This window comes from Aulonocara sp. 'chitande type north' Nkhata Bay, linkage group LG3 (assembly GCF_057382095.1).
Source record: "Aulonocara sp. 'chitande type north' Nkhata Bay isolate Kocher_YH1m ecotype deep benthic linkage group LG3, A_spYH_male_GT1.1, whole genome shotgun sequence".
NCBI classification, from domain to species: domain Eukaryota; kingdom Metazoa; phylum Chordata; class Actinopteri; order Cichliformes; family Cichlidae; genus Aulonocara; species Aulonocara sp. 'chitande type north' Nkhata Bay.
The window spans coordinates 17,440,940-17,463,485 of NC_141346.1; the positions used below are offsets into that span (position 1 = coordinate 17,440,940).

Consider the following 22,546-nt stretch of genomic DNA (forward strand, 5'->3'; position numbering starts at 1 on the left):
CGTCACTGTCATGAGACATTCTCGCAAAAAAAAATAAATCATGGTTTTAGTAACGCAGCGTGCTTACGGGAAAGTAACGGTAATCTAATTACCGTTTTTGCAATAGTAATCCCTGACTTTACTCGTTACTTGAAAAAAGTAATTGGACAGGTGTAACAGTGTACATAATAAAGCCCCAAGAGTGTTTTTGATATTTATTTCTGACATGTGAAAAACATTTTTTAAAGAATATGTTTCAAAGTTAATTAATTCATGAGAATAAAATCTAATGTTTAATTAAAGCTTCAGTGACAAACTACAGCCAACAGGTGGCAGCACATCTCTCTTCCCCTCATGAGCACAGCCACTTTACCACCATCACTGCTCACTACAAGGCCTGTTTCTGTTTTGCTCCAAGTTTAAAACTCAGGGGGAAGAAACAGATGTTCATGTTCAGGGGCTCTCCTGCATGCACACACACACACACACACACACACACACACACACACACACACACACACACAGTGTCCATAGGTTTAGTTTAATTATTTATTCTGGCCGCATCCTGTTCACAGCACCAGCTGAAACCAAAGAAAGTACAGCAACAATCTGATGATCTGATTCTGGGGGGTCGTGCAGTTGTTTATGTGGCTGTTTTTGTCAAACAGGAAACATCCACAAAGAACATTAGTGAAACAGCACAGGAGGAGAAAATGTGCAGCTTCACCCTCTAAATTATTCCTGCTTTAACTCTGGAATGATGATGTCATGAAATTAATTAAATCAAATTTCTGACCAGTAGTGTTTGTGCTGTGCTGAGTCGATTATTTACAGGCTGTCTACAGAGGAGTCTCCTTCTGCCTCATTTCAGTTTCCCAAAGTGAAAAGTCACACTCCACCAGTCCCCACCTTATCATAAATGTTTATCTACAAGTCACTGCACTACACGTCTCCTGAGCTCTGCCTGCGGTTATGACAGAGTTCACGAGCTGCACTCGTGGCTTCTGACTGTTCAAAAAAGGTGACTGACAGTCAGCTGCTTTTTTTTTTATTATTATGGAAGCAAAGGGCACCGCGCGAATAGCAGACGCTGAAGATTCACCACTTCCAGCATGACTTTATGATGACAGAGAAAATAAATACATGAAACCAGTTCCTGTTGGAAAAAGAAAGATAAAAACAGACCTTAATGGATCCTTTAAAGTCTGGATGTGAGGGAGTGTTGAAGGTGCTGGAAGTCACGATCTTTTGAACGGGACAAAGTGAAACTAAGCCGTCATCTCCAGAGGATAGACTCATCTGGGGCACCACGTCTGCAGCTTTCATGAAAAGCTGTTTTGGTAGTTATTATATACAGGACATTATCCCCAAGACATAAAAACCACATGTACAAACCTGACATCAAGTGTTTTCAAAATAATTGCTGACTTTGCCCAAAATAAGGTTTTAAAAAGCTTTGCTAGCTCTGGAAATAAAAAATAAAAAAAGACTTACTGAGTGACAGTTTAAGTCTGGAGGGTTAATATTTACACTGTGTTGTGTTTCTGAAAACAGAGTTTTAATCATGAGAGGAAATAACCCAAGAGGATCTGAAATGAGCTGCAGCCATCCCTGCGACAGCCCAAAAACAGTACCAGTCACTGTTAGAGGAAATACTTATTGACTGTGCTGATTGAACTCGTTTTTTAGTTTGTCAAATAGAATGAAATAGAATAGAAATCTAAACATATTTGAATGCTGGACTTCTACATTAACTAAGAAAGTAATTTTTACAGGAAAGTATTTAGGACAAAACACAGAGAATTACAGAGTTACTCAGACTTAAATGAAGGAAGAGGAAATACACAGATGTAAACAGGCTCAAGTTAATGACATAATTTCCCCATTTTTACTTCAATCAGAGAAAAAAGGCCCCAAAGGAAATAAGACCAAACAAACAAACCCTTCACTCTGTTACTTGTGATGCGTGAGGCTCTCATTTTATTTCTGTGATCAGATCAACAACAATAAATATCAAAAAATTATGTCACAACAAACAAAGGAGAAATATAAAAACATGGTACAGAGAAATGAACATGTTCAAATGCATACATACGAATACATAGAAAATATGTATCATCTCCTAATTTGAGCCACATAACATAAGAAAACATAACAAAAAACAGAGTGAGGCTCCATTTCCCTCCACAGGCTTTCATACCTCGATCTTCCTTCAAATTCCTGATACGACCTCGTGTCCTGCTCACTTTCATTTATTCAGGTTTTAGTTTTGAACATCCGTCCATCTTCTTCCACTTTTATTTTGCTCATTGCACTGTCCCCTTTTGATCTTCAAATATCCTTTTTATGACAGTGGATATTTACAATGGACTCGGCTCATCACTCAGAGTCAGATTGGATCCACAACATTTGTACTGACGGTGGTGTGATCAGTGGTGGGTAACAAAACAAAAAACAACAAGTGAAACATTAACATTGAGTACAGAGTCAGACTGGATATCAGTAAGAATCCACAACATTTGAACTGACAAACTAAAGAAGATCAGTGGGGACTAGCAAAACAGAAAACAAAGAGTGAAATATTAACACACTGAGTACATCAGATAAATAAAGACATAAATTCTGAAAAGGCCTGAGAACGGATCGATAAAAATCAGAAACCTCTGGACTGTTTTCAGAGCAGCTGCTGCTTTTAGATCTCAGAGGAAGTCCCTCTCTGACCTCTGCCACAGAGCGCTCTGCAGCCTCACCACACACCTCAAACGTACAAATGACAAACAAATTAGATTTTAAACCAACCGGAACTTCACGACTGAGCAGTGTACTGATGAGTTTCAACACCTTCAGGCAGCACAACAGGCGAGGATGCAGATCAGGAGAAAGGACGAGATCCTGAGGCATCAGAACAGGAAACGAGCCAAACTGTCAGGGCTGAAAGCACCAACTGACTCAGATTGTGTTAAAACATCTTCAGATTGAAAATCCTCTCTATTCACCAGATTAATGCTCATGTGAAGTCCTGAAAATGAAAAACGCTGAAAGATCAACTGTGTATTTTGCACAGAGGAACAAGAACAAGACGTCATGTCTAAAAACAGCCACGCCCGAGGTGGAGATCTGAACTTGAGATCAGCTGAATTTAAATCACTGATAAGGTTTCTGATATTTACAGATCCAACTCAGAACTTTCCACAACTCATATAATAACACAATAAAACCATTATGATAATGGTTTTTATATTTTATTAAATAAATATCATGGGTATACTATAATCACATATTAGATTACATTGAGTCATTATTTCTATCTAATGGGGGCGATGGACAGAAAGCAGGAAGGTGGCTGATTGGCTGCAGTTGCCACAAACAGAAATAAATCAAGTGTTTAAAAGTGCAAAATAAAAACTTAAAGTTAATAAAGTGCTTAACTCACTGAGAGAACTTGCTAACCGTGCTACTGTGGCCCCATCTTAATGCCCCGTCTAATCAGAGCTTACATAAACTGATCTACTCTACGTCTGTCTCCTCCACCTCTCTACCTGCTAAAAGCTCCACTACGCTCACCTGCTGTTCTCACGGTAAAATCAAGCTCTGCAGAAAAATGCACAGAATAAAGTTAAACTTAAAAGAAAAAAGAAGAAAAATAAACAGATTTAAAGTTTATAATAATAATAATGGATACTTTATTGATCCCCATGGGGAAATTACTTGTTTTTCTCTGCATTTGACCCATTCACTCAGTGAAGCAGTGGGCAGCCCACTAAGCAGGCGCCTGGGGAGCAGTGTGTAGGGACGGTACCTTGCTCAGGGGTACCTCAGGGTAGCCGTTAAGTGGATTCGAACCGCCGACCTTCCGATCATGGGGCGACCACTTTACCTACTGAGCTATCCCTGCCCTATAAATTATAAAAAGCTTGTTGCAGCCACAGTATTGATGTAATGTTACTTTTAATGGTTGTTGGGAGAAAATGACTCCCGAATGTGACTCGAGATCAGAGGAGCGGTGCATCGAACCCTTGTTGCTGTGAGTTGAGTGCTGTCAACAGACGCTCTGTTTATGCTGTCTGCTCGCTAAATAACAATGCTTCACACATCGTCTCAAACATTTCAGATCAACTCTTTAACATTTCAGGTGGATGTTCATAAGAGTTGCTGCGTGTTGATGATTTCCATTTTCGGATGAAAAATACTGCAACACAAACGCCAACAATAAGACAACTTACAACTGCAACAATAATGATAATTAAATCATGCGTGTCCTTGTGTTCTACAGTCGGATCTCCTGAAGAGAAAAACAAAAACAAAACAGGTGAGAGGCCTGAGGCATGCTGACAGCATTTCTTTTACACTGAAATATGCCTGGCAGTTAGCAGAGGTCATAACGTCCAACAGTGACGTAACTGTCAGAAAAGTAATAAAAGTATCGGCAGGCGCTTGGATCATAAACACTGAGCACATCACTGTGCTCATGTTTCAGAAACCAACGCTTTTATTTTTTCTCTCAAACACTTGCATGTGTATTAGGTAAAGTACCTTAAAGGTACCTTTTAAAAAAAACCCTCAACAGCAAGCAACAGAACGAAATATAAACTTAAATATAAATATATACTTCTAAATTCTTCAGTTTTCAGGCCCCTCTTCTGTGGAACCAGCTTCCAGTTGGGATTCGGGAGACAGACACTATCTCTACTTTTAAGATTAGGCTTAAAACTTTCCTTTTTGCTAAAGCATATAGTTAGGGCTGGACCAGGTGACCCTGAATCCTCCCTTAGTTATGCTGCAATAGACATAGGCTGTTGGGGGATTCCCATGATGCATTGAGTTTTTCCTTTCCAGTCACCTTTCTCACTCACTATGTGTTAATAGACCTCTCTGCATTGAATCATATCTGTTATTAACCTCCGTCTCTCTTCCACAGCATGTCTTTATCCTGTCTTCCTTCTCTCACCCCAACCGGTCGCAGCAGATGGCCGCCCCTCCCTGAGCCTGGTTCTGCCGGAGGTTTCTTCCTGTTAAAATGGAGTTTTTCCTTCCCACTGTCGCCAAAGTGCTGCTCATAGGGGGTCATATGATTGTTGGGTTTTTCTCTGTATCTATGAAGCGCCTTGAGGCGACTTTTGTTGTGATTTGGCGCTATATAAATAAAATTGAATTGAATTGAAATACATTTTCCTCACAGAAAGAAAAAAAGCAGGGGTGCACCCAAAGAGCAGAGTGCAGGGTGACACTGCACCACATGAAATCTGAAACTTTAGTTCATTATTTTACACTTTTAGTTGTAAGTCTACTGATATATATTGCTGGATTAATATAAATAAAACCACCGAGCAGCATAACTGAATAAAATTTCCATCTTATACATTAAAAGGATGCACATATTAATGCTACAACAACTATGATCCAGTCATATCATGCATATTTTTCTGCATTATAATTTACTCTGCCATAGGCACTCTACAACATCAAACTCAGTTTAAACAGTTCTCATGTCCGACATCTGTGTCAGCCTCAGAGCCTCTGGCTATCAGCTCTTTGCCTTTTTTCTCGGTTCACTGCGCCACCACCTTCAAAACTCTAAGACAGTCAAAGAAGTAAAATGCACTCGGCTGGTATAATCACACACAGGAAAATGAGCAATAACAGATGTCTGAATGAAAATAAAACGGGGCCACTAAACAACTACGTCAGATCAGATTTATCACCACTCACACGCCACTGCAGGAAGCATCAGCATATGTCATGCAACACAAGTAGAAAGATCATGTTAACTGCAGACTGCAGTGATCTTTCATAAACCATGTCAAGTTCGTGGAGAGTAGACCAAAAAAGATAAATAATTGCAAATCCTCTGCAGTGGCAAAAGTTGGGGCTTTTTGCGTCTCTTTTTCCTTTTCTTTTGTTTTTGAAATCAAATGGTGGAAAATAACAAGCATGGTCTTCTGTTTTTACCACGCATGGACAGACAATGCTTCCCTCAGAGAACATCTGTGGGGGTGCAAAAAGCCAGCATCACAGTTCACAGACACAAAAAGCTCTTTTGTGCTTAGCAGTGCAGCGAGGGCTGCACTTTGGCTCTGCATGTCCCTACAAGTCAGAAGAAGAATAAGTAGTAAAGTGAACCTCTCAACTCACCAGAGTCTATGACTGTGAGGTCGATGGACTGCCTGGACTCACTCTGAACTCTCTGACCGCTGCTGAGATCACTGGTTATAATCCGACACTCATATGTTCCTGTATCGTTGACGTTGACGTTCTTCAGAATCACAGAAACGTCTCCGTTTTTCATAGACGGGTCTGCCAGCTCCACTCGGCCTTTAAAACGCTCGTGCTGGTAGCTTTCATATGAGCGCCCGTTTCGGTAGAAGAAGACGTATCCGTCTGACTTAATCTCAGGTATGCTCCACTCTAACAGGGTGATATTTACACCACTGGGATCCTGACAGTGAAGAGTGACATCTTGTCTAGGCCTCACTTTTATCTCTGTGTGACCGAAGACAAAAGAAAAAAAGAACAAACATTGATAAGATGTTGCGATCCATTTCTTTACGACATATTGTGTAGAAATGCTGGCGTAACTCCTCCTGTACAGGTCTTTTTTTTTCAGTAGACGAGCATATCAAGAGACATCTGACAGAAACTATTTGGATCGAGGAAGTCTTAAAAAAACATCAGTGGATTAATCAAAGTAATGGATTCCTGCAGCTCGACATATTTCCAAAACAAGGCCAGGGACCAAAGAGAAATCTGCTTTTTTTTTTTTAAATTTCCTCTTGATGATGCACTTTCACACACAGTGACAAATGTCCTTGATAGATGTAGGCCAGAGGCTGTTATGGGCCTACTTTTCTGTTGCTTGTTGGGGAAAGCGTCCTCCATAAATGTGCATGCGTCACCTGCTCGTGTGAATGCACAAGAAGAGAAAAGAATAAAAGCAAACTCATCCTCCTCAGTGGTTATTAACCTACCCATGTGTTCATTTACAGAAAAGAGGCAGCAAAAGCTACTGACTTAGATTACAGCACTCGATGTTTGTTTGTGTCTGTCTGGGTTATTTAAGATCACCTCAAGGGATCAAAAACTTTCTTGAAATCTTGAAATGCCTTGAGTAACAAGCTCTTCTCTAGGAAAACCAGACTTTCATCATACGGTACCAAGTGTTATGGATCAGACTTTGTGGCTATTTTAAAAGAATATTTCCTTAAAATAACACATTAATTTTCTCATGCTGTTCTGAATCGCTAAACTCTGTTGACTGTTACCACGTGTGTAGCTAAGAACCCACAATGACACAGATTTGTAAATAAGAATAAAATAAAATAGAATAGAATAGACCTTTATTCTCATTGGACATGCACATTGAAATTGTGGGTGTGCCATGCCAACTGGGCAAGTATAAAGTGTAAATAGTGAGAGTGCAGGATCAAATAACAAACATGAGGAGTGTGTACAAAGCAAGAGAAGGGTCACGGATTAGCGAACAGGTTGTGAAGTCTCTTTTATTTCACGTGGCACACTCAGTTCCTTTACAGGAAAATGAGGATTGGTAGAGCCTAAATTAAGAGTTTCCTTTTCTTTGCTTCCTTCCAACTTAATGGTTTCATTTCTACCACTGCAGAAAACAAAAGTACAATATTGTGGACCTGACAGATTACTTGCACGTACGCTGATGTTACATTTGTATGAACAAACTATAAACCTATGTCTGGGAGCTATGACGCCAAATGCAATAAGATGTGATAGAGTTGTAACACAAGAGGTCATTTTCTGGGTTCATGAAGAAATGTCTGCAATTACACCAGTAAACTTTTGATATGTTATAAAAAAATTCATAGTGACATCATACCTATAACATAGTGCACGCAACATACTGGGGAAAACAAAGGGGAGGAAAAAATTCTGATAACTGCATATTTCTTGTGTAGCTGATGTATCAGTAATCTAAATATGTTGACAATCTGACAACTTAAAACTACTGTGTCGTGTTTATGCACACTGACTGTGTGCAAGTACAACGCAAGAAGTATGTCCTGAGAAAGGTTTAATCCCTCAGAGGGAGACAAAAAACTCCCAAAAACAAACACGACAAGATCAGCAAGATGCGACTTGACTAATTATAGTATCTTATCATAAGCATCTACCGACAGAAGAAAAACAGAAGAATGAAGCCAGCCCTTGTGACTTAGAGAAGATGTGGCAAGTTTTTAAATGAGATTAAATCCACATACTCAACTCTGCTGCTCTGTGTAGTTCAGCAGTTTTGTTAATGTAATTTTTCCAGTCTTTTCTTTTCTTTTAGTTCCAGTAAGATAGCGGTGGGGGAACTCCAGACAAGATTAAAGACCTGGCAAATAACAATCTCTGTCTCCAGCTCCGGAGATTTCCTCCACCTGTATACTCCCACGAGAGCACTGGGATCAGTTGTTCTTGGTGGAATCATAGGTTACGGCTAAAGACCAGAGGTCCTCTGGAACAATCTCCTCCAAGCTATTCGCACGTCCCGTCCTGCTGCAAACACGCTGCTATTGATGTTTACATTTGAACAGCTGTTAAAAAAAACGTGCTCTAAAAAATTGTGAGTCACAGCATTTGTCAGACTGCCAGCAGTTTTTTTTTTTAATTTTATTTTTAGCTACTCACCTTCTAATGCCACAGTCTCAAAAGTCAGAAGAAGAAGAAGAAGGATGTGAGACATTTCTGTTGAATAACTCACAACTGACCCTCCTGAAGCTGCTGGAAACTCGATTTGTGTAAATCTGGTGTCGTGCCAAAAGCAGTCTGAGGCAAGGGGCAGTCTGCTGCGTTCAGGGACACACCCACCTGAACTACATCAGCCGTCACAGTGTGCTTTTAACTCTGAAGCTGCATTCAATGTTTCTCTCTCCTGTTTTTGTTGTTTTTGTAGGAGAAAGCGCAAAGTGAACACGGGAAAGTGCCTCGAGCCCACATTCATGACACCCTAAAATGATCCTTATTTAGGTTTTGTATTGTTTAATTGTTTTTTTTTATTTATTATTCCACTGTAGATGCTGTAGAAATAATATCTGCTTTCCGTCTGTGTATTTTTGTAAATATCTTGTGTAATGACAATGAACCTTATTGAATCTTCAGTGTGAATCAGTAACCAGCATCAACATTTAGACAACAAAGTTAACTTAGCATGGTTCAAACAGAGCTCACTGGTTGCCCTCTAGTGTTCGCCAGCGGTCACTGCAGGTTTAATTCTTACTCGGACGGAAGTGACGGACAAGGTAAGCGACTCATGTTGACGCCGGAGATTTTGGCGGAAAATTAAAGCGAATGGTAGTTTAGAATTGAACAAATTCCTTTAAGCTTCAGTATTACCAAATACACTTATCAATTGTCTTTATTTATTTTAATTGTGTGTCTTTAATTATTACCTAAACATTTCTATGTGCTACAAAATAGACATAATTGTAAATGTGCTGAGGTGAAACTATACTTTCAATAATATTACCACTACAGACGGTGGTTAACAGGCTGATTAAATTAATCTATGCTGATCAGCTAGCTAAAAGTCTTTACTTTAGCAGCCCAAATCAGAGGCTAACATTAGCATTTGTTAGCGTCAGCTAGGAAACTAGGGTTAGTGTAACTTTGCCTGAAACTCTTTAAAGAGTAAAGTAGAGCTAAGTGTGGCTCAATTTTGAATACAGTTTGGTGCCATTTACAATTAAGAAATACAGACAGTTTCTCTCTTTACTCTTAAAGTTAACAAATATGTTTTTTATATTTATCAACCTAAAGAAAATAAACATTTAGTCTGACTTGATGTTACAATTAAAAAAGTGTTTGTGTTTTTATCTGAAGAGTTTGTAAATATCTGGTTTCAACTGTATATTTGATGATGTTGGTGTTTGGCTTGATTGTCAGCACAGAGAGGGAGAGAGAGGAACAGAGAGGGAGAGAGAGCAGGTGAGACACACATGTTAGTCAAATGGTTGTTTACCAAAAGTAATCATATCATAGGTACTCATGTATCTAGTACCTGGTGTTTCTTTTTAGGTTTGTTACTTTTCAAATTCTATATTTATTAAGTTCTGCAGGCTTGTTTGCACAACAAAGCGAAATAATTATATAAACTTTTCTCAATCTAAATAGTGGACTTTGGTAGAATTAAAAAAATAAGTGGTCTATGATGATTTTTAGTGCTACTATCATCTAGTTCTGATTCTGGTTCTGTCTTGGTTAAGTCCTCAGTAGTCCTGATTTTGAACTGTTGTAGTCCTGTTTTAATTCCAGATCAGTTCTGGGTCTGGTTGAATTGGGGTTTAGTCCTCGTGTCTTGATACAGCCCTGATTTTGTTCTGCCTTGCTGCTTAATTAAAAAACTAGTTTAAGGTGTCCTGCACATGTGATATACATTTTTCCCTATATGAAGTCATTCTTTTTTGAACAAAACTCAAAACAGAGCCAATTAATCTTTCAGTCATTTCTAACACCCCCCCCCCCCCCCCCCCCCCCCCCCCCCCCGATCAGAAAACGACAGTCAGCACTTCTCACTTCATTTGTGGGACTTGTGGGCCTCAGGCTTTAAATGCAGTAATATGTAGGCCTGCTGCTGCTGCCTCTCTCTTACTAGGTCAGTTAATATCAGCAGATATATATATATATATATATATATATATATATATATTAGCAGTGAAGTTGACTAAAGTGCTTTCCAATAATAAACAGAGATAACAGTTAAAAGCCATATATTAAGCAGAGAAATAAATAAATATAAAATAAATACACAAATGAAAAAGAAGATAAAAATTAAATATTAAAACATAAGTAAAATAGACAAAATCTACAATGAATAAAATTAACAAAATAAAAAGATTAAGAGTGACCAACAGCTGACTAAAACTGACTACAACCTGACTCTGGTACTACTCCTAAAAAGCCTTTGAAAAAAAGTGTGTTTTTAAAAGTGATTTAAACATTTCAAGTGTTGGGGCCAGTGTAATATGGAGGGGCAGTTTATTCCATAATTTGGGGGCCACAACAGCAAAAGCTTGGTCCCCCAGTTGTTTCAGTCTAAACAAGGGGACAGCAAGGGGTGACTGGTCAGTTGATCTAAGCGACCTTTGTGGAGTGTACAGGTGTAGAAGGTCTGACAGGTAAATAGGAGCCAGGCCATTTAAAACGTTAAAAGCAAACAATAAAATTTTTAAATGAATTCTAAAACGGACAGGCAACAGGTGTAAAGAGGCAAGAACAGGGGTAATGTGCTCACGTTTGCGTAACCCTGTGAATAGGCGAGCAGCAGTATTCTGGACCATTTGCAAGCGTGATAGTGAAGCCTGATCAATACCAATATAAAGTCCATTACAATAATCAAGGCGAGCGGTCACAAATGCGTGTGAGACTCTCTCCAAGTCACAAAAAGAAATAAAAGGTTTTACTTAGAGCTGCCTCAGCTGAAAAAACTATTTCTCACCACTGTATTTATCTGTTCGTCCATTTTAAGAGCAACACAGAGATTCATATGTTACTATGTATTAATATATCACTGATGGGACATGAGGCCTGCTGAAGGCAGTCAAACTGAGGCCAGACTCAAGGTGATGAAAACCATCACTTGTTGAGCAAACTGAAGCTCTTCTGCTGCCACCTACTGGCTCTTATTCATCTGTGACTTTTTACACAGTGCATACACTCACTGGCCACAATTTTAGACACACCTGCTAGGTCTGCTATGTGAATCTCACAGAGAACATTGTGCAGTGCATGAACTGTTATTTGTTCTTCATTGTTAAAATGAATGTTAGAAATAAACAGCAGCTTTTTTGTGACACTCTGCTCTAAATACGGAGTATGAACTGTACAACATGATGGGATTCCTCCATCCTTTACACCAGTTTACTGTCCTGTCAGATTCTTAGTTCGGCCGAGAGCTGCACACTCGTTTTATTGTCTGCGCCTGACCTCAGTTATTGGAGAGCTTCAGTGCCGCTCGACAGCAGAGTAAGACCATTTTTAGAAAGTGGTTGGTTAATTTTTGTTGTCTGTAGATGTTACAGCAATGTAGCTATTTAAACTATTTGTTTTGAATTTAGCAGTTACTGATTCTTTTTAATTAAAGCAACTGGAAATACTTGTTTTTGTGTAGTTTAGAGACACACGTGGGTTCATCTACATTTGGGTTAAAATAAAGATTATTCATAGTCATTTCTACAATAATAAACACGTTGAACCTACAAGAGCAGAAAATATTAATTAATTGCCCAAAGTTTGAGCATTTTCCACGAAAAATCCACAATTTAAAAAACACTGAAACTCAAACCTTGACAGGACCATCATACAAACACAGAGGAGAGTGTAAATCATGACAGAAACCATGAACCTTGCAGAGGAAGCAGGTTTCACACACACCAGATTCAAACAGGATAAAAGTCAAACACAACACTGGTGCAGTTATTTTTAGCAATATGCTTGCAGTATATTTTATGAAGTTTAGCTGCTACTTCTGATACTACATCTTTGGAATTCTGCTTCATGGCTCATTACTTAACGTAAAACTAAAGTCACAGAGGAGTTGATCGAAAATTCTCATAAATAGAAAATCTGTTCAAACATGTAATACTGATTTTTTTTTTTAAATTGTATTAAAGTGATTATAGAAAGACTAATAAAACAAGTATTATTGATGTACACAATTCATTGTATGCCTAATTGAATTTTATATTATCATTATTATTTTATTGTTTCCTTTACAAAACATGTTACACAAAAATTACACGCAATCACAGGACACTTGCGGTCTAACAATGACATTGTGTCAACCCTCTTCCTGATGTACTCGTTGATGTTCTTGTCCCATCCTGGACTGTGGTACTGACACTCACTAGTCCCAGGCCTCTTTTCTTTTGCTTAGCATGCAGCCTCAGGGTGCTGGACTTGGGGTGAAACCCTCCATGCATGGTCAGTAGTGATGGGAATTCCAGCTCTTTTAAGAGAACCGGCTCCCAAGTGGCCCTTCAGGTTGTTTTGTTGCTTTAATTAATTTATTATCAACAACAATATAAAATTATGCACAAAATGAACTACTTAATGAATTACATCTGTGTTGTGGCTTCTGTGCCTTTCTGTCCCACGTCTCAGGTCTCTATGTTCTGTCTCCGCAGTCTGATAAGTTTACATGTCTGGAGTTCAGTCCATGTGTTTCCTGTTTTACTTTGAAGGTCTGTGTTTCATGTCACTGCATTCAGTTTTGCTTTCCCCTATCTTGTTATGCCCAATTAATCCCAGCCATGTCTCCCTCCTGTTTCCTGTTCCCTGATCACTCCCTCTGTGTATATAAACTCTGTGTTTTCTTCTGTTGTCTGTCGTGTTGTCTGCTCATAACGTGTGTTTTCCTCTGTGCTCAGTGGTCCTAGGTTTCTAGTTTTTTGTTTGTTTGTTTTGCAAGTGTAATGTTTATTGAGTTTTTTCCTTGCAACTGCAATAAAGCAGCCTCTTTGAGTTTACTCCCTCGTCTGAGCGTCCTGCATTTTGGGTCCTACTTCCTGCCTGCCACAGTGGAACATGCCACAATGCAGAGCTGGAATGGGACAAAAACAAATCGACGTGGCCATTTTGACTAGAGACCGGCCCACCAGGTATTATAGGAAAAGCCATAAAGTCTTTGAAAACAAACGCTGTTGTGAAAGTGATGTGCACTGTCTTATTGATATATATGTATCAATCCAATAAAATGAAACCTTGCATTTAAATCTATTTTCCTTTTTATTCTGACTCACAGTAAAATAGCGGCAGAATGGTGGCACAGTGACAGTCCCGAGTTTGATTCCACCACCTGGCTGGGGTCTTTCTGTGTGGAGTTTGCATGTTCTCCTTGTAAATAGTAAATGGACTGGTTCTTATATAGAACCTTTTCTACTCTTCTGAGCACTCAAAGCGCTTTATGTGCATTCACTCATTCACACCCATTCGCACAAGCACATTTTTGTAAGTGCTTTCTAAGTAACATTCACACACATTCATACATACTTGTGTTTGTGTGGGTTTTCTCACTTTGGCTTCCTCCCACAGTCCAAAGACATGCAGTTAGAGGCATTATGTTAATTCGTCACTCTAAATTACCCACACATGTGAGGTTGTGTGTCTCTGTGTTAACCCCGTGATAGATTGGTAACCTGTTCAGGGTGTACACCACCTCTCACCCTGTGGTAACTAGTTAGGCTCCAGCCCCCCATGTCCCTGACAAGGGTAAGTGGAAGAAGATGGACTGAAGACTTAGGAGATCTTCTTAAATCTAAATATCATGTATCCTGTGTCCCGACCTGTACCTTTATCTCTGACAGCTGAGTGAGGTCAGTTTTCCGTCACAGACAGCTGGGTCAGTGCGCCATGAATAATCAGGCTGGCTGTGAATCATCTCTACAAAAGTCTGTGTCGAGGACACATGCTGATGATGTTTACAACAATCAGCATGTGCTGTCAACCTCTCTCAGATTTAGAGGTTGACAGTGAATCTCTTGTAGTTTCAGTGCTCAGCAGCTCAGAGAAAAGATGTGACTGAAACCAAAACCTAGAGCCTCTGAAAGGATCAGAAAACGAGGAGGAAACTTCAGTCTGTTCAGGCAGTCTGCTACTGACTATGAAATAGATTTTTTAAAGTCACTGACTTAAACACACTTTGTTATGAACAGTAAAAAAAGAACATTTTCAGGATTCATGACATTTACTGAAGACCCCATCCATAGTCCACTGAGTGCCACCATGAGGTCAAAATGAAACATAGCTGCAGTAGGTCTGATTAAAAAGGAGCTTCTGCACAGTTTTTAGGTTTAAAAAGATTTAAAAAGTAAAGTTTGTTTTGAAATCTGATCTTTTTGATGTTACTGAGAAATATTTAGGAAAAAGCAGCAGGTGATAAACTGGATATAATATAATATATATATAATACTATAAATAATACTATAATATATGATATAATACTTATTTTCCACCCTGATTTACGAATAAATTCTTTACAAATCCTACCATGTGAATTCATGGATTTTTTTTTCACATTCTGTTTCTCACAGTTGAAGTGTACCTCTGGTGCAAATTACTGACCTCTGTCATCATTTTAGGTGGGGGAACTTGCACAATCGGTGGCTGACTAAATACTTTTTTGCCCCACTGTATGTCTGCTTCATCAGTATCATGTTTGTCTGACAACATTAAAAGCTTCAAAACAAAATCCACAGAGGTCAGAATCACTGGATTATCCAGAAAAACAAAACAAAACATGCAGTTAGTCAGTTGTAAACATCAGAGTCTAGCAAATGCTCGCTGCTCTCACACTGTGACTGTCACTACTGTCACTACTGGCGCAAACAGGATAACAGATGGCTGTAGCTTCAAGCTTTGGTAAGGGAAGCCTTACACCTGCTTTATTTTTAATGACCAGCGGTGGGCGGTTCACAGTTTCATATAAGTCTTTGTTTGTGATTTGTGACAATGTAAATGAAAACATAAAGTTCACATCGTGATATTCTAAGAGGCATATATGAGGATTAAGGAGGGTGAAGAATGCTTTTAAATATCATATAACAATTTCCTTGGTAGAAAACTGTGCAGACTGTCATGAATGTGCATTACGTAAATGCTTTTTTAAACACAGAAAACCTTCACCAAAGTCAGTGTGTGAATGTGTGTGTGAATGGGTGGATGACTGGATATGTAAAGCGCTTTGGGGACCTTAGGGACTAGTAAAGCGCTATATAAATACAGGCCATTTACCATTTACCATTCACCAAAGTCTTTGTTTCATACTTTACATAAAGCATGGTTGCTGAGGCAACAGTAAAATTAGACTGCGATGGAAAGGAGAAGTTTGAAATGACATTTGCCTTCACATTTGAAATTCAAACTAGCCTTATCGAGTGCAGGATCAGGTGATGGTTTAATGGAGTGGCCGTGTCACGCAATGTGGAAACTTCTGCAAACACACCCTGTTCATTTCTGTTTCCTCTCTGAAAGTTAAAACCATCATTACCATTCTGCATATTTTTATTGCAAAACCACAGTTATGTGCTTGCTCTTACTATTTAGCGTTAGAGAAACAGCCATACTATATTTTGAATCATCCTTCATCAAATCAGTGAGCACATTATTAACAGCTATCTATGACCAGGGGATTAGATTTACAAAAAGGAATTGTTGAGATAATGGGTAGAGAAATGCTACCTATACCACTGAGATTTAAGCAGTATTTTATGAGAAAGTGACTTACAGTAAATGAGATGGGAGAAAATTAAAGTGGTTTTAGCAGTTCCACATTATTGAGTGCCAGTGAAGTTCTGGTTTTAGTGATTTTTCTTAAATAAGACTAAATGAGACCCACAAATGATGGAGTTCTGTTCCAGATGGCCTCCACAGTCACCTGATCTACATCTAACCAAAATGGTTTGGGATGAGATGGACCCCAGAGTGAAGATTAAGGGCTAACAAGTGCTCAGCATCTCTAGGAAAGCATCTCTTTCAGGTGATTATATCATGAAGCTCATCGAGAGAATGCCAAGAGTGGGCAAAGCAGTGACCAAAGCAAAGGGTGGCTATTTTGAAGAATCTAAAATATGAAATATGTTTTGAATTCTTTCACACTTTTTTGTTTTACTACATGATTCCATATTTGTTTATTCATAGTTTTGATGCCTTCAATGAGAATCTACAATGTAAATAGTCATAAAAATAAAGTAGAATCGTGAAATGAGAAGCTGATTCCAAACTTTTGACTGGTGGTGCATGAGTCAGAAAATCCTTCATTTCCTTGCAGTACACACAGAGGTTTGTATTTTCTTCACTTCTCTTCAGCTTCTGCACTCTCTTCTAATTTCACTGATCCAATGGGAAGAATTTCTAACATCTATTTTGAGGGGCCATATTATCAAGAGGTGGTCATGACATGGACAAATAAGAGAAATGGCTGGAAATTTAGCTGCTAAGTTAAGTTTAGGATAGGCTAAGAGTAAAAACAAGGTATCCCAGCTGTCATCAGAAGAACAATGTTTTAAGTTTTATATTAGAATATGTTGGAGATGGCCAGAGAGACAGTGGACTTGTTGATTGGTTCCTTTGCTATTTGGGAAAATAGTGGAAGTTTACACTATAATAGATGGGGAAGGAGCATGATACACTGAAGACCTAAAAGCCACACTGATGACCAAGTTCACCATTTCATCTAAGGTGTATTGGCAGAAGTTCTGGTTGAATACTGGCCCTCCTGGTGAGAACACCACTGAGACATATTACGATCTAAATGGCCTCTACTGTTGCCAGAGCAGCCCAAAATATTCAGCTTTAAGTCACACAGAATAGATATCAGAGCCTTAAACAGGCTGACTTCTGCTAAATGGGTCAAACTGGGCAGAAAGTATACAAACACATAACATCCTTATAGAATATGATGTAACACTATAGATCAACTTACCTCAGAATATATAAAGCATGTAAACAATTACAGCAATATGATGCAACAAACACAGCAGTGCTACTGATCCAAAATACTCAAAGCTTCATAGAATTGAAACAAACATTTATTTTTAGCTCCATTCTGCTGCTGATACATACTTTAGGTTTCTGAACATTAAACTTGTTGCTGCCTTTCATAGTGTGTAACTTGAAGGCCCTGAGTACTTTCTCCCACACTGAAAACACTGGAATGATACCATTATTTGAACATCACCTAATAAGACTGATTCAGGACAGACAGTTAGTTATTTTAAACTTTTCTAGCAGTCCTTCACAAACAGGGAACAGTCTGTCTATTCTGTTGCCACAGCCGCAAAATATATTCAATTCAATTCTGTCTCCAGATCATCTGTACACAACATAAAAGTTCAAATTTGACCCAGAAAGTGTTTTTTTTTTTATCACAATAATTATAAAACTGCATGTATATGTTGTTTCACCAAGTCTGAAGGACACTAGTGTCCTCTGCATGCAACATGTTGTGCTGTAGTAAAGAATAGAAGCGGCACACGTTGAGCTTGTGTTAACTTCACAGCAAGAATGTTTATTCTTTACAACAGGATGTTGAAATCATCAAATTTCTCGAACAGTTTCTGCCTACCATTGCTGATTTGCATAAAAATGGTATGATTCAAAGTTTGAATGTATATATATAATGAGCACTGTAAAATGTTAGGTTCTTATATATAAAAAATGCAGAGAATTGACAAGTTAAAATCTGAAAAAAAGTATAATATTTAAGGACATCTTAATAATAAAAATGAAAAAAAATTACAAAAACTTTACATTGTAAAAAAGACTTAATGACATTTTCTGAACGTTGAATTTCACAATACTGCAAAATGAAATACTTGTATCAATATTTGTTATTTAAAGTTTTATTCACAAAATGAAGGAAAGGACATTTTCATTTATCTCTCATGCTTCACTATAGCAGTTGTCTCATTACCAACTATAGCAGTAACACTAAAAAAAAAAAAAAAAAAATAGCAGTAGAAAGTATTGGTCTTAGTGGAGGGCATCCAACACCCTCCACTCTGCTCAGCATCACCTGAAGAGTCCTGGGACTCTCAGTAAAGATGCTTTTCACTGATTTCAGCTCGGCTTTTAATACCATTATTCTAGACATTCTTTTAGACAAGCTGACAAACTTGGTCCATGTGCATTGATCAAAAACTTTCATACTGACTAATCACATGTCTCTCCAGAGTCTGAGCAATTATAAAAGACTACCCCCTATCCACCACCGCTTTAACATTCTGCCCTCTGGAAAAAAGTTCAGATCCATCGGGTGCAAAACCGACAGACTCAAGAACAGCTGCTACCTGGGCTGTCAGAACTCTTTATACAAATTAAGAGTGTGAGTAGACTTCTCCTATACAGTCATTCTGTCGCTACTATTGACTATATTGCTGCCATTCCCTGTGCAACATTTTGGAAGATGTGGAAATACCATCCCTATCCTTACTGGCCATAGCCCTCCCCCCCTTATTTATTTATTATATTTTATTATGATGCCCTTGTGTTTTTTCTTTTTTTATATATTATTTTTATATTATTTTTTTATATTATTTTTTATATTATTTTTTATATATTATTTTCTTTACTTTTACACTTTTGTGGTCTTGCTACCTAATTTCACTTCAAGCAACTGTACAATGACAAAGTTGTTCTGAGTCATCCAAAAAGAACAAAATACTGAAGTTTCTAGTATTTCGATACTATTTTGACTCCAATATTTTGAAATCTGACTCTATGATTAGAATCATAACACAGAAATTATCTAATTTTTAGAACCATCTCAGATTTGCATCTCTTAAAAACATTTAGAGATATTACTGTATTTGCACTTTTCACTGGTCTTTCTTAACATCAGAATAAATAAATCACATTTAAATAAATATTTTTATGCAAATGTTTCTTTTTATATTCCAACATGATTTAGCATGAAAGCTGAATGAAAATGGAATTTCATACCTTTGACTAAGAAGTTTATTTTAAATGATTTAAAATTTAATTTTGCAAAAACAGGGCGTTTTGCAAAATTATGAAATTCAACTCAATTCTATTGATTGTCTTTGACAACTTTACTTTAGGATTTCTTTAGGATTTACTTTAGGATTAAAGACTAACATGGATATAAGCAGCTCATCAATGAGGTTTCATTAATTTGTCGTAATAATAATATTAAATGCATTTTTTAATGAAATTGCTGTATTTTATTTGTGAATACAGATTACCTTCATTTGTATATGTGACTGTAGGTGTCTTATTTGTGTATAAGTCAACATGGAGAGAAACAAACTGTGTTCCTCCAGGCTGTAAAACCTTGAAACTGATGAAGGTGAAAACAAAAACCTTGATTTAGTTTAATCTTTAAACCTTTACAGCCACAGAAAACAAACGATTAAAGACTGAATTCAAGAAAAAAACTTTCAGTACTGCTGTTTGTAAAACTTTATTAGCAATAACCAAAGTTACAGAGACAATAAATTAATAATATCTGACCTGGACTTGAAATCTTTATACTGCAGTAACAGACTGAAGCGTCTCCTTCATGGAAGGAAAAGTTCAAAGCTTCACAGATCAGAGAGGAAACCTCTGACTCTGCAGCTACATGGAAATAATTACCTTCACTTTGGTTTCATAACACTGTCCATCATAACATTTATTCAGCTGTAGCTGACCAGTGAGTCCTGAACAATGTCAGGCAGATTATTGATCGTCTATAATCGACAGTAATTCGTCTTTTCTTCATCACACACAGTGTTTGTGTTGTCAGTCGGTTCAGTATGTGTGACAGTAATTATACTGTAACAGCTGATCTCTACATGAGGATTAATTTGTGTTTCAAATCTCACAGAAAAAGTTTGATCTTACAGCCGAACCTGAAGTTATTCTGATACTGCAACATACGAGACACTGAACTCATAAATACTGTGTAAAATCAAACTATGAACAACATGAGATCTTTTGTGTGAAATTAGTTCACTCTGAAATATTTGTGTGGAGAAACACAAAAAAGCATCTCTAAATTTTGTTTGATGTGTTTAGTTTGATAATAGGATGTTCATCATATAAGTGAGGAAGAAATATAAAGAACTTTTCAAAGATTTGCTTTGAACTTTTACACTGAGATGAACAGCTAACCTGAAAAGCTGAATAAATGGAGCCACTGTTTCTAATGTTAGACTGTAATATAGTAAATTGAAGGTGATATAATAGTCTAATGAGGTTTGATAATAATCAGAGAAATGCAAAATCAAAATGAAATCTAGACATGTTTGTCATCTGACAGAGTAAAATTGAGCATCCTCTGTTGGTGTTTGTTAGGATAATTATTGATTTTCAAAGAAAACATTGAAAAGAACAGCAGGATTCTCAAATTTGAACAGCAGAACAGCAGAAACTGACAGACTGACAATCAGTCCAACAGATACAGCCTCTGTGCGTCCTCCTGCCTCCTTTCTTTTTTTAACAATTCAGTTATAAAACACCTTTCTGACGTTTTCTATAGATCAGAAAAACAACAACAACAACAACAGCAGCAACAAGAAGAACAGCACAAACTGACAGACCAACTTTCATTCCAACAGATCCAGCCTCCTTCCCTCCATCCTCCTTCCCTCCATCCTCCTTCCCTCCATCCTCCTTCCCTTCATCCTCCTTCCCTTCATCCTCCTTCCCTCCATCCTCCTTCCCTCCATCCTCCTTCCCTTCATCCTCCTTCCCTCCATCCTCTGTGTCTCCTCCTGGCTGACCTGCAGGTGAGAAACAGGTGTGAGGTGTCAGCTGTCAGGTAGGTGATGAGTGAAGAACAGAACAGAATCAAACTGCTGTCAGACATTATCTACTGCACTCTGATCACATCACTCAGACCAGCTGCTTTCTACAAAGTCTCATCAACAACATCTTTAGAAACAAACATCAACAAGCAGGAAGCAGCTTCACCTCTGATCACACACACACTCAACTCTACTCACTCACCTGGAGGATCAACAACACTCAGGGTGATGCTGAGGGCATTTTTTGTTCCACTCATGAGGACACGACACTCGTATGTTCCACTATCAGCAGTCGTCACATCCTTCAGAATCAAAGACACGTCTCCATCCTTCATCTGTCTGTTCTGCAGATCCACCCGGTTCTTAAAAGATGGATGCTGGTTGGCTGGATCAAAGTGTTCATCTCGGTACAAAAGGACATATTTTTCCAGGCCAGTTTTGCTCCACTTTACAAGTCTGATTGTGATGTTGTTTGGAGTTCGACATGGGAGACTGACGTTCTGTCCAGACTCAGCTGTGATGATCTCCTTGCCTGAAAGAGGAAACAACACAGAGCAGAGAGGATAAACGTCAAAGTACAAATGTTAGCTTCTATAGCAACCAGACAAACAGACAATGCACTTGCTCGAAATCCTTCTTGTAGCAGTGCTTGCACCTGGAATCCAATACCTTTGCCACAACTTGGACAGCACGTGGTTACGTCCACCATGCCTTGTTTTCTGATGTACATGTTGAAGCACAGGGTCAGTAAATTGAAGATCCCTAGCTATAATAGCAGGATGCCTTGCCTCCTCAGGTATAGCTGCTCTACTGAGCCTACTTCCAACTTGTGACACACAATCCTCAAAGCTCATAGAGACTGCTGCTCTTCTTCTTCTTCACCCTCTCATTCTCATCTATGTATTCATTTGCCTTAACAGCATTAACTAAAATTGCCATTTTAATCTCTGGATCATTTGAAGAGACCTTTCCACTGTCAGGTTTCACTGAACAATTAATTTCTGGTTCAGAAAGACACTTTGGTCCTTAAAACCAGGAATCAGCCTTCAGAAAAGATTGTACCTCGACTCCCCTAGAAGCCAGATCAGCAGGATAACATGATGTACTAACATATTTCCACTGAGAAGGTTTGGACATTTTAAGCATCGCTGCCATCCGGTGTGCTACAAATATTTAACACTTTGAGGTTTCATTTGTGATATATTACAATACAAAGGTGTTATCAGTTCAAAAACTGATTCCTGCATTTGCAGCTCTTTTCTCCACATCTAATCCATTCTACTCGCAACCAATGCAGCTGTCAATTCCATGCAAAT

At 38.2% G+C, this 22,546-nt stretch overlaps 2 protein-coding genes across 3 annotated transcripts in view; both read right to left on the reverse strand.

The window, feature by feature from the left end:
- The window catches only part of LOC147334259 (cell surface A33 antigen-like), a 46,083-nt gene extending 24,123 nt beyond the window's left edge, over nucleotides 1-21,960 (reverse strand). The window contains exons 1-3 of the mRNA XM_086285904.1: nucleotides 21,900-21,960; nucleotides 21,433-21,762; nucleotides 20,943-21,161 (exon numbers count right to left, since the gene is read on the reverse strand). Coding sequence (XP_086142030.1) covers nucleotides 20,943-21,161; nucleotides 21,433-21,762; nucleotides 21,900-21,960 — 610 coding nt within the window. The remainder of the gene's footprint in view (nucleotides 1-20,942; nucleotides 21,162-21,432; nucleotides 21,763-21,899) is intronic.
- LOC147334262 (myelin-oligodendrocyte glycoprotein-like) lies at nucleotides 1,945-8,782 on the reverse strand. 2 transcript variants are annotated; one of them, XM_086286773.1, is made up of 3 exons: nucleotides 8,617-8,782; nucleotides 6,112-6,459; nucleotides 1,945-3,570 (listed from the first exon to the last, which is right to left on the reverse strand). In XM_086286773.1, exons 1-3 carry the CDS (start codon nucleotides 8,669-8,671, stop codon nucleotides 3,515-3,517), a joined length of 459 nt encoding a protein of 152 aa, XP_086142899.1. In that variant the 5' UTR covers nucleotides 8,672-8,782; the 3' UTR covers nucleotides 1,945-3,514. The 2 variants fall into 2 exon arrangements, with proteins under 2 accessions (XP_086142899.1, XP_086142898.1); XM_086286772.1 differs by having other exon boundaries at nucleotides 1,945-4,261.
- Nucleotides 21,961-22,546: the final 586 nt, after the last annotated feature.

Excerpts from the sequence above, each read along its gene's own strand:
- LOC147334262 (XM_086286772.1), bottom strand. The coding sequence starts at position 8,671 with ATGTCTCACATCCTTCTTCTTCTTCTTCTGACTTTTGAGACTGTGGCA. Across the intron at positions 6,460-8,616 it reads TGAGACTGTGGCATTAGAAG|AGATAAAAGTGAGGCCTAGA; the intron begins GTGAGTAGCTAA and ends TCGGTCACACAG. Across the intron at positions 4,262-6,111 it reads CCTCACAGTCATAGACTCTG|GAGATCCGACTGTAGAACAC; the intron begins GTGAGTTGAGAG and ends TTTTCTCTTCAG.